General features: G+C 40.7%; 2 protein-coding genes across 2 annotated transcripts in view; both read left to right on the forward strand.

Annotated features, from left to right (window-relative positions):
* The window catches only part of LOC102210301 (uncharacterized), a 7,104-nt gene extending 2,404 nt beyond the window's left edge, over positions 1-4,700 (forward strand). Inside the window, exons 4-12 of the mRNA XM_005750072.1 lie at positions 739-793; positions 1,008-1,148; positions 1,558-1,718; positions 2,555-2,653; positions 2,785-2,930; positions 3,269-3,440; positions 3,523-3,635; positions 3,766-3,850; positions 4,051-4,700. Coding sequence (XP_005750129.1) covers positions 739-793; positions 1,008-1,148; positions 1,558-1,718; positions 2,555-2,653; positions 2,785-2,930; positions 3,269-3,440; positions 3,523-3,635; positions 3,766-3,850; positions 4,051-4,110 — 1,032 coding nt within the window. The 3' untranslated portion in view covers positions 4,111-4,700. The remainder of the gene's footprint in view (positions 1-738; positions 794-1,007; positions 1,149-1,557; positions 1,719-2,554; positions 2,654-2,784; positions 2,931-3,268; positions 3,441-3,522; positions 3,636-3,765; positions 3,851-4,050) is intronic.
* A 1,838-nt stretch (positions 4,701-6,538) lies between these two features.
* The window catches only part of rabep2 (rabaptin, RAB GTPase binding effector protein 2), a 10,931-nt gene continuing 6,007 nt past the window's right edge, over positions 6,539-11,462 (forward strand). The window contains exons 1-5 of the mRNA XM_005750073.1: positions 6,539-6,813; positions 10,136-10,291; positions 10,678-10,760; positions 10,833-11,183; positions 11,354-11,449. Coding sequence (XP_005750130.1) covers positions 6,765-6,813; positions 10,136-10,291; positions 10,678-10,760; positions 10,833-11,183; positions 11,354-11,449 — 735 coding nt within the window. The 5' untranslated portion in view covers positions 6,539-6,764. The remainder of the gene's footprint in view (positions 6,814-10,135; positions 10,292-10,677; positions 10,761-10,832; positions 11,184-11,353; positions 11,450-11,462) is intronic.

The following is an 11,462-nucleotide window of genomic DNA, read 5'->3' on the forward strand; positions in this document are numbered from 1 at the left end:
TTTTGAGACAGGGCTATGGGTGTTTTCAAAAGGCACGTCTCATTCCCACCGTGAGCCATTTCATCTTTAAAATGTCAGCTGTCTGCTCCTCGTAATAGTGATTTATTACTGTGGACTAAAATGAGTTCGTCTTTTGTGGTTTCAATGTTCTTGGAGTACCTGATTGTTAGGGAAATATTCTGAAGCACTTCTTCAGTAAAGACTCAGAGAAGAGAAACACACAGAACTTCTTGCTAGCAAGGGCAGCCTCCACTCTAAGAGACTCCAGTGAGAGAACTGCCCCGGTCTTTATTTTATACTCCATTGAGCGTATGTGTGTGTATGTGTGTGTGTGTGTGTGGGGTCAGAGTGTGGCCCCATAAACAACTTCCCTTAACCTGCTGGTCTGGAAAGTCCAACAGTTCATCTATATGTAAAGAAGCACTTAAACTAAAACAGACATAGCTTCGTTAAAACAGTAAAACAAGGTACGACCTCTCCCACGCTCCCAGGATGTGGGGGTGAACCAAGCCTTTGCAGCCTGTTAAAGATCACACACAATTAATTATATGCCTCTAAGTATACATGGTTAAACATTTCCTAATACAAATAACTACAAACAGCATTCTACCATAAGCAAACTTATATCACTAAAAGATTATACTGACTACTAAATACAATTTTCCATTGACACTGATGTCCTGTTTTGCAAACTATCTGTGACAGATCTACTTCTGCTTTATTTATTTATTTTTTTAGGGAAACGCCACCCTTCATCTGTATCCACACTTCAAACCTCTGCAGGAGTTTAAAGGTGAGAGATTTAATATGCCCAGAGATTTGCTATGGACAGTGTTTTGGCAGTTTGCCGTTTTATTGGAATTCATTTAAAATGATTTGTATGTACCAACAAACAAACAAAAAATGATTAAAGCGCCCAGTTGAATAGGAAGAGAAAACCTTTTAGAGTAGTAGTTCTTATTAATGCTAGGCACTCACTGTAACTGTGTTTCTGAATTCTTCCCCAGGTGTCTCAGAGTACTTGAGCACAGAGATCTGCACGTCTCGACAGAAACGGTTCAGCTTGGTGACGTTTGTTGATTCGCCAGGCTTGGTGGACGGCGATATGAAGTATCCGTTTGACGTGGACGAGGTCATCCTGTGGCTGGGTGGGTTTCTGCTGTTGTCTTGTGGTAGTTTTAAGCAATCTTCTTTTGGTAATGCAGAAGGAGAGCGGTAGCTCTGTGAAACCAAAGATACCTGAAACAAACAAAACTAAAAGCACACTCAATTTGGAGTCATTTAGATGCTTGCGGGCCTCTCCATTATAATGAATGATCAGTCAAGTTTTTATCTCTTCATTAGTACTTTTAATTTACCCTAGTGAGCTTTGTGAGTCAGCTTTGCATGCTTCGACACATCTTTAAGCAGTTTAAGTTCTTAGTTTGACTAAATAACAGGGAAATAGAAAGAAATTCCACACTTGTTGGGATTACGACCCAGTTTATAATGCGATGAGAATAAATCCACAGGGTTTCCTCAGTAGTAAATAATGCCCCTTTTCACTGTCGCTCTCAGGTGATCTTTGTGACCTAATTCTGGTCTTCTTTGACCCCATGGGTCAGGCTCTGTGCAAGCGCACCCTCAACATTGTGGAGAGCCTGAATGAAAAGCATGGAGACCGGCTGCGGTTTTACCTGAGCAAGGCTGACGAGGCCGGAGGAGAGTCGGACAGACAGGTATGTATACTAGCAGCAGCTTCTGTAGGAGAGTCAACGCTTTGAACAAACAAAGTTACATCATTCTCTTTGTATTAGATAATTCCTTCCCACACTCTGCAGTGCAGTTTCTAAGTATGCTGACCCGGTGTGTTTTGCCAGTCTAGCAAATAAAAAAAAAAAAAAACCCCAAAACCTGCACTGGGTATGGAAAAATGATTGAGTGATGCTTTTGCTCATTAATCTTGCATTGAAGAACACCCCTCTGATTACTTTCAGGTTATTTTCTGTGTCACCAAGGTGGCTCCCTGTTCTGGAGCCTGGTTTAAAACTGTCTGAAGTGCCACATTTTCTTTCACCAAGGGATTTCTGTGAGTGCGACACAGATTCCCTGCCAAAGGGAACTGTTGTATATACGCAGCCTGTTGAGCCGTATCTTACCAAAGTTTGTTAATATCCATCAATACATTCATCCATCCACAGAAAAGGAAACTGATAAATGTTTTTGTGGTTGATCCTCATATGCTGCAAAGTCTGTTTTACGCTGATGAAATTGTAGCTAATAGAGCACAGATTTCAGACTTGATGAGTATATTTCTAATTTCTAATTTCATTTCGATCGGTCCATAAACTAAAGGGATTTCCTAATTTGCAGTAAGATAATACTTGTTTAAACACGACATTGTGCAGTCACAGTATTCATGAGTAAATGAATGGTGCATTTCTAACTTTGTTTGCATGACTAAATAACAGAAAAGCACCACATACAGTCGATAATCTCCCTATCAGTAGCAGAAAAATTGCATCTTTGTTCTGTCTCCTCCTGACTCCTGTGTCTTTTGTTACTGCTCTCTCAGAGGGTGATGATGCAGATTGTCCAGGAGCTCTGCAAGCGGCCCGGACTCAACAAGTGTGGGTTTGACATGCCCACCATCTACATTCCTAATCCAAATAAGGTAAAAGTGATTCTTTCATCTCATCTTTCTGCCTTCCTTACTCTTTCTACACACACACACACAATTCACCAGTTGTTATAGACTACTGTTTAGAAGAAAAACAATCCTCCTGTTTGTCTTCCTGCTGTCAGCCAAGCCGCTGCGTCAACCAGATTGAGGAGGTTTGTCGCACCATCGAGAAAACTATCAACCAGACGGTCCAAAACACACTCAACTCTCTGGAGAGGGACTGCGAGCTCATTGTTGAGGCTATCGCAGACAAGCTCAGTAACGACAGGTAACACAGAGGAGACACTCACTTTGTAATTCACACTGCACTGACCACCTCCTCTGAAAGGCTACTTTCACCTGCTCCCTTATTCACAAGGTATTGCCACAGCAGGAGGTTCCTGACACTGTTTTTCTTGCACACGGTGCCCTTTTGGCCAATAATTTTAACATCGATTTAAGAGTTTGTGCGTTCACGCCTTTTAATAGCCATACATTGACCTTGAATTAAAGTGTAACCATAAAGATTGACGGGAATCCTTCAGTAGGAGTGCTCAGAGGAACGTGTGAGTCATATTTTTGTTTGGAATTGCCTTCGGAGAATAACCTGACCATCTGTTCACGCAGGCAGACCACTGTTGAGAACCGACGCGCACGCTGCAAGAGCTGCTTCCTGACTCTGCTGGGTTTCAGCGTCCCTCTGGCTCTGATGGCGTTTCTGCTGCTGGGCGTTCTGTCCCAGGACCTGCTGGAGGCGGCTCTGGGCCGAGAGGGTACAGAGGCGCTCTCCCTCTACCTGGTCAGTGGCCAAGCACGCTCGTCATTCATAGTTGAAACTGTTGCATATGGTCTTCACATAAGGCTGCTCTTGTGTCGTGCAGACGCCCGCGGTGAAAGTATTTGACTCCCTGTCTGTGGAGCAGCGGCTTTATGGCTGCGCTGGGCTGGTGCTTCTGTCCTTCCTCCTGCTCATTATTGCACGCTTCATCTTCAGGTAGGAAGTTTCGCAGTGTCATCACAGCCTTTTAGACTTTTTCATCCATCAGTACCCGAGGCACTTGCATGTCCTCATGTTATTTGTTCACTGCGAACCTCATCACACTTCTCCCTTTGATTCTTTGCAGAACTCAACCCACTCTATCGACCAAACAGAAAAGGCAGCTGCAGGAGAAGCTGGAGTACGTGCAGGAGGTGGTCAAGACCAAAAAGGTAGTGTGTATGTGTGCGGATAGGGATGCACTGATCAGATATCAGTTTGCTGACCGCTCCAACCACACTAAGCCTAAGCAAAGAAATCTGTACGGGTGCCAGAACTGAAAAAAGTTGGATCTTTGCATCCCTGTGTGACTGCTTCTGCTGGCATGAAGTGGATTATTTTGGGATTTTAATGGTTGATTCTCTTCCTGTAGAAAAAGCTGTATGAAGACTACCTACGCCAGAGCGTCAGCGATCACGACATGGGCTTGTAGAGACGCATGCATGCAGATATCCCCACTGTCACGAAGGACTAGACGATCACTTTTTCAAGATTCCACACCAGCCGCCGTGCTCTGCAGACCTCTTGGTGGTGAACCATCCAAGTTCTGGTGCTGTGAACTGTAAAGCCACTTTACCCATTTAGATGATGTTATCTCTGTTAACCACACACTACCTGCAGATGAAATGAGCTTTTGTTACTGATGACTTCTTTGTAAACATTTTATATACATATATCGGTGCCTCTTCTCTGAAATGATTTCAGGCTTATACCACTTTAAGCTATTTAAACATTTCAAAACTATTTATAATATTTCTGTATGAGACCTAAAGCGCTGTTTTGTGTGAGTCACTTTCTATGAGCTACTGTTTCTGAGGACCTTTACCAGCGTTTTTTACAGTGCTTGTGACTCGTTAATGAATCCATTTCCCATCATGAATGTCTGCAGGTTGTGTAGGTTGGCTCATATGTAGAATATCCAGATGTCTGCACGCATCTTGATGCTGCAGTAAGAAGTGTTACCTGTGACCAATCAAACCTTTTGTATTTTCTTTCTACATTGTGAACATGTTTTAAACTTGAATAAATAAAAAAGCAATGTTCAATAAATTAATGGATTATACTTTTTTTTTACTTTTTCTTCTTAAGCGTAAGGTTTAAGGATTTTATGTAATATTGTGACATGTTAGTGTTTTAAAGCTTTTTTTCCTTGTGAACTTGAAGTTTGGACACAGATGATCTCTGTTTACAGTCCCAGTTTCTATTGAATGGAAGTCAGGATATGATGTCGTGTCTTGGTTTTGAATGTTTTGTTTTTGTAAGAACCTGTGAACAACAGTGCCAGTTATAAAACATCACAACAAAACAACATCAGGATTCCAGGTAAATACACCATAGACTTGTGTGGTATCAGCATTTTAAGCGGTTTCCAGCTTGTTTTTCTAGTATTTTTTTTATTTTAATAAAAGCAAAAACAGGAAACTACCACGGGATATTTCCTGTTCAGTTATGCTTTTGGTACCCAAAGGAAACAGGTGCTAGGAGACCAGAGTGCAAAGTTTTGCTCAGAAAATGTAATTTCCTCCTTTTTAAAAGGTTAACCATTGGTTTGACCTGTGAATGCCACTTCGTCAGTGTAAAATAGTTTCTTGCAATCGTATGAATGCCTCATAATCTAACGGTGAATATGTTTCTGTTGCTTCCTGACATAATGTATGTCAATAAGTACATTGTAAGCCTTTCAAAAGAAGTCTAGTGTTACCATTTTGGGTCGTAGTCTTATTCTTTCGGTTGTTCCCTTTAGGCCTGCCTCCTCATCCTACCCCTAGTATCTTCCTCCTCAGTTACGCCAACCCCCTGCATATTGCTTCTTTCCTTCTGTCAAAAATCACCCTGACACATCTCCACCCACTCCACCCTGCCTGCACTTCTTCACTTCTCTCCTGTACTGTCAGGTGCTTTGGATGGTTGACCCCACGTATTTAAAATCATCCACCATCACTACAGTATCTCTGCTCCTCGCAGCTTCATCGCTACACCACGTTAAAAAAGTATTTGCTCCCCTTTCTGATTTTGTTTCTTCATATTTGTGACATTTAAAGGTTTCAGATCATTAAAATCTGCTGAGCTGAGGAAGAAAATCGTTGATATCTGTCAGTCTGGAAAGACCCAAAGACTTCTGGGAAAATATTCTGTGGACTAATGAGTTGAAAGTTGAACTTTTCTAGAAGGTTTGAGTCCTGATGGATTTGTGTAAAACTGACAGAGTATTTCATCGAAGCTGTGGCGTATTTGGTTATGGAGCAGGACTACAGTGTATTTACCAATACAGGTGTAAACCAAACGTATTCGATTTTTTTTTAATTCGCCTACAAAGATCAGCAATCACCTGTTTATTTTCATTTCACTCATTTGAGTCTTTTCTGTAAGCACACCTAGTTTTTTGGTTTGACTTTGGTTAACTAACATTACCAGTATTCCTCCAGCAGAGGGTATACTTATTTTGTATAAACTCTGATTCATTTTTACAGTCACACTTACTTTGTATTCTTTCCTATTTCTACATAAAATGAATCAGATACTCCCACGGTGGCTTTTGCAGCTAAAAAAATACATTTTTGTGAGATTAAAAGGAGCATTTAATCACCTCCACATAAAGTTGTCTAAGTCAGTTTGTTAAGACAATAAAGAGATAATAATCTTAACTAATATAATAAGTAATGTGTGTTTGATGATATTCTTGCATATGGACTGAAATGTGGATCAAGCTATGGTTCACTGATCTCCAGGGTCATAAGCCCGGGCATATCAGGATGTACAGTAAAATCTCCAGGGAGGAAGCAGCAGTAATAAAACTCAAACCTGAGCACCACGACATCTTGATATTAATGCGCATTTAAAAAAAACCAGCCGAACTAACAGACTAAACACTGGAGGCAAACAGGGACAGGCATCTATGCACAGGAAGGAGGTTGACGTGTTTTCCGCAGGCTTAGACCGGGGAAAGTTGTTTCCTGAAGTTGACGCTGTGCTTATCATTTCCACACTCAAGTCCTGCTGCTTGCACAAAAATGATCAAGACGGGTTTACCACTGTTTTGATTAGCTTTTCTTCCCCCCCCCTCCCCTGACATCCCTTCCTCTTCTGATGATGGAGCTGCCAGACGAGAGGATGAGCTCCAAGAATGAAGACACAGGTAATTAAAAAACAAAGCAAAACTTTAATCTGCTTCACAGCTAGCTACTATCACCACATTCACCATCAGGGTAAGCTACGAGGCGACACTGGCCGCTTTTCCGCTTTAAACGTAGTTAAGTATTCATTTTAACTTGTTGCTTGTCTTCAGCCGGAACCTGCTGTTGTTGAAGGGGCGCTGGGGAACGTAGCCGGGAAACGGCCTGTTAGCATTACTGCCCATAGAAATGAACAGACGATGCTAACCGCTGGCTAGCTCTGTATTAACGTTTACTTTTGTCCTCGAAAAAAGAGGGAAAGTGGGTTTTAATGTTGTTTAGTTGCCACTTAAATCATACACATTGGTGTTATTGCAGCATTAGAACTAAAACCACTAGGTAATTTATGACAAATGGTAAATATAACAATGATTATAGCTCTGAAAATGTAACTGAAAGTAAAAGAAGCCTTCATTAGCTGGCATTTTGTTAAAGTAGTCGTATTATCCAGTGCACACGATGTCACTGAAATATTATTACTTGCATTAAAGCACGAGTTTACCTTTCAGGTGATTTAATAAATAGTAGGAGGCAGCAGTGCACAGGCTGTTTTGCATTACAAAGTCACATAGATGTGGTGATGAACAGCGTGCGTGCCCTTGGAAAGGGCGTCGTGCGGAATGAAGTTCACATGAATGTACACCCATCTCCTGGTGTCCTTGAATGCAGCATTTGAGTAAGTTTACAAATCACCTTGTAGGTGTAGGGTAAGTAGTAAAGGTCAGTGCAACAAGTGCTTGCTGTAAATTTCTCAAGCAACACGGGTGTCCTACAAATAACTGTAACCTGTATGAGATTGTCTAAAAGTAGCAAAGTATAAAGTTTCAATCGTCCCTTTTCCAATGGTGCTGTAAGTTACTGCAAATTTCGGGATCGATCCCAATACTAAGTAAGTACAGGGCCAGGAGTGATACTTTTAATTTATAAAGGAAGCTAATGTAGAGGGGAGGAATGTGTTGAGGTATATTTTTTTCATCCTCCCTCCTTTCAAATAAAAAATATACTGTAAACTGAAGCTGTCTTAGAGATTGTAGAGAAATGCTGATCATTTTTTAAAAGTTATTAAATAAATACTTTTTAGGTTTGAGTTCCTGTGTGTGAAAGTGAGCAAGTTGTCGAAAGCAATTTAATACAAATAAAAGAATAAATGGTTCGACTGAAAGCTAAACTAATCAGTGATGTGGTCCAAGCCAGCCCCTTGGTCAAATCAGATGTTTTGTTGTTGATTTTATGTAAAAAGCCTGCAGCAAGACACTTTAAACATGTGTCTTCCTTCAGATGGTAATGCAAATATTTCATGAACTTACTTTTAAAAAATAAATATACTGGTGTTTAGTACTGGAGTTTAGGTCTTTTACTGAGTACAACCACTTTGATTTCACAGATTTTACAGGTTACAGAAGGAGCCAAGTCCTGTAATTTTCAGACAATTTCAAGTTCTGAGATATTTTTAGGCTCAAACTATAGATTTCCAATAATGTGTAAGTCAGATATCTCTGCTGACTAGTTACTGTGGCCAGTTGGTTTTCACTTTCAGTTCCCTGATGGACTGAATGATTCGAATTCCAAATCTGTGCAGTGTTTCCTGTGTACTTCCACCCTATGCTGAACAGTTGTCAAAATACCCTTTTCATAAAATGCTTCTGCTTTTTTTTTTTTGTTTGTTTCTTCAGACATTTGACCGAAGAGATAAGGTTTAACCCAATAGGTCCGGAGCAGCTGTGTCCAAATGACTCCAGCTTATGGAGATTTTTTGCATACTTCGGACATTGGCTTTTGTGACCGCGTCATAGATAAGGCTTCCTTTCCTCTTCCAGCCCATGTTTTTCAGCTCTGTGTAGCAACAGTACAGCATAACCCACCCCTGTGTCAGCGAAACTTTCCTGGAAGTCATTATAGTCACGTCGAAGCTTTTCCTAATTAATAATAGTTGTCTGCATGAGATCGATCATCATTTACAGTTTTTTAAAATTTCCAACAGCCAAAAAATGTCCATAAAATAGCTAAGTGAAAACAAAGAATAGAACTTATTAGGGCTGTTGGCATTAACGCGTTAACGCTGACAGCGCTAGAACTTATCGATCAAATGATTGATTTTTGTGTGCTCGAGCTTTAGCTCATTACACCTGCGTTCATATAGCATTTTCTAAATGCCCATGCTTTTAGGACTAGATTCCAGAAAAACCAGAGAAACAAAAATAATTGAATAAATTCATAATTAAATTATGAAATTAAAAGATAAACAACAGACCAAACAAATAGTGCATGAGCACACTCAGTTTTTGATTTGTTTACAACCTGATTTGTTTACAACAAGCAATCCTATTTGAGCTTTTGACCTAAATCAATTGAGCATGGATCAAGACATTATGAAACATGTAGTTTAAATGAATAGTCCATCAGCCGTTTCCTAACAAGGTTATTGTAGTTAATAAAGCTGAACAGAATACTCAAACTAGGAGGGGGAAAGCATTTTAGTCACTATAGATACGGAAATGTGGTCACGTTTGTCTACACAAGCAAACTTGAAGGGTTAGGTACAGGGATGTTTATATTGTATGACTGTTTGTTTTGTGTGTGTATCCTCATGCACCTAGCAGCCCATGTTTGTTGAGTGTTAACACAAAGGTTAGAGCACACTTTATCAGTTCCTAATGACGCTACTTGACTTATTTTAATCTGTGGTGACTCAGCTGAAGGTTAATGAGCTCATGATTATCTGATATTATGTTAAAAAGCTGGTGTCTAAACTTTTGCACATCCTGTAAATTCTGCTTATTTTTCAGGATAATAAAAAATGACTGTGTTAAGTTTATTATTTGCTAGCTGAAAGAGAAATATTCATTTCATTTCATTATTTTATTTTTTTAACCTCAGGTTTTGATTCAGAAAAATCAAAATTTCTAACTTATCTCAAATCTTTGCGTAAAGGTGTATCTCCAAATTTGAGAATTGAGCCCTGACATCCAACTGCTAAAACAGATTTTCTTCTGTTCAGAAAAGCAAAAGTATATAACTGTAATTTGACATGTTGATAAAAAATAATTGTTTTTAAATTTTTGTGAAACGGGAAGCTTGAAATTATGATTGATAACAACAATAATTATACTTTCAGTTAAAAGCTCAAACATATAATCCATTTCATTGGACTAACCGTTACAGAAACATAAACTGTTTTAGGGCAGCTGTTGCACAGACCTTTCATTGGCTGGTGGTCTAATAAATTTGTTTAGCTCTAACTTAATAAAGGAAAAGCACAAAAATGTGATGTCCTGTCATTTTCAGAGACGAGCCTGCAGGCCCAGCTAGCAGACTGCAGAGCACAGGTCGAACACTGGCAGGGTGTGGCGACGATCTGTGAGCTGAGCAAACAGGAGGAACTGGCAGAGCTGCAAAAACAATGCGATCAAGAGATCCAGTCACTGCAGGAGGCTCTCAGAGGTCAGTGATTGTTGTGCGTTGGCCTGGCCTGGATTTCTTTGTGTGCACGGTGCAAAATATTGCATAAGCACAAAAGCCCAGTTTTTCCTTCGTCTTTTTTTAATCAAATCTCCAAAAAACTAAAACTGGACATCGTGGGTTTCCCATATAAATTTTTGAACAAGTTTAAATGTAGTTTCTGGCACTAATATTTATTCAGTAATTTGCTCCAAGGTAGAGCCAATAGCTTTAAGAAATATTGGACAAAAGTAGCGCAAATGGATGTATTTTTATGAATTTCTTTTTTTGAGTGTGATGAAAAACCGATTTTGTAATCGTGTTAATGTCCCAATAGATGAAAGCTGAACTCGCAGATTATCATTATGTGTTGTCACTTGTGTTTTCAGAGACAGCAGCTCAGTACGAGGCCAGGATAGCTGTTCTGCAGTCTCAACCTGTAGAGTGGAAGAGATCCAGTGGACCCCACATGGTCAGTGTGTGCCCGTGTTGCTTTTCCTCCAGGTGTCTTGGGCTCCCTTCATGTGATTTTTATACTTGTTAGATCAGTGGAAGGAAGGGAAGGGTGGATGCCGAACACGCGTCAGTCGTCAACAGTCTGACTGAGGACGAATCGGCGCCATCGACGCACAGCCATCCACCAGAGCTGGAGGCGGTGCCGGAGGGAGAAGGTGCTGCACTTACAACAGAAGGATATTTTTCACTAAGGAACTGTGACTCAGCCTCGTTGTCCTCTTTCTCCTTGGACACGCCGTCGCTGCCCAGAAAACACCACGCTCAGGACGACACTGACTCGCTGGTCTCCACGGGTACTTTGGTGCCTGAAGCCATTTACCTGCCACCAGCTGGCCACCGGCTGGTCACACACAGTGACTGGGACGCGCTCAATGCTCAGGTTTGGATTTAACCGTTTTTTAAATTATTCTGCATATTTGTTGCGCTACTTCTTCAAAAAGCCCCCTAAAATGCTGTGTAACAGCTCCAATGTGAGCAGATTTAATGTCTAAGTAGCTTCCAGTCAGCACCTGTGGTCTAATGACTTTGCATTGTGGCTTTTTCGGTCAGTTGTCAGAGCTGCGAGGGGAAGTGAGTTGCCTGCAGGCAGAGAAGGAGGAGCTGGAGAGAGAACTGGATACCCAGAGCAACCACACGCACAAACAGGTACAGGAACACG

Source organism: Pundamilia nyererei, unplaced genomic scaffold (genome assembly GCF_000239375.1).
Source record: "Pundamilia nyererei isolate P.nyererei 1_Seehausen unplaced genomic scaffold, PunNye1.0 scaffold00261, whole genome shotgun sequence".
NCBI lineage: Eukaryota > Metazoa > Chordata > Actinopteri > Cichliformes > Cichlidae > Pundamilia > Pundamilia nyererei.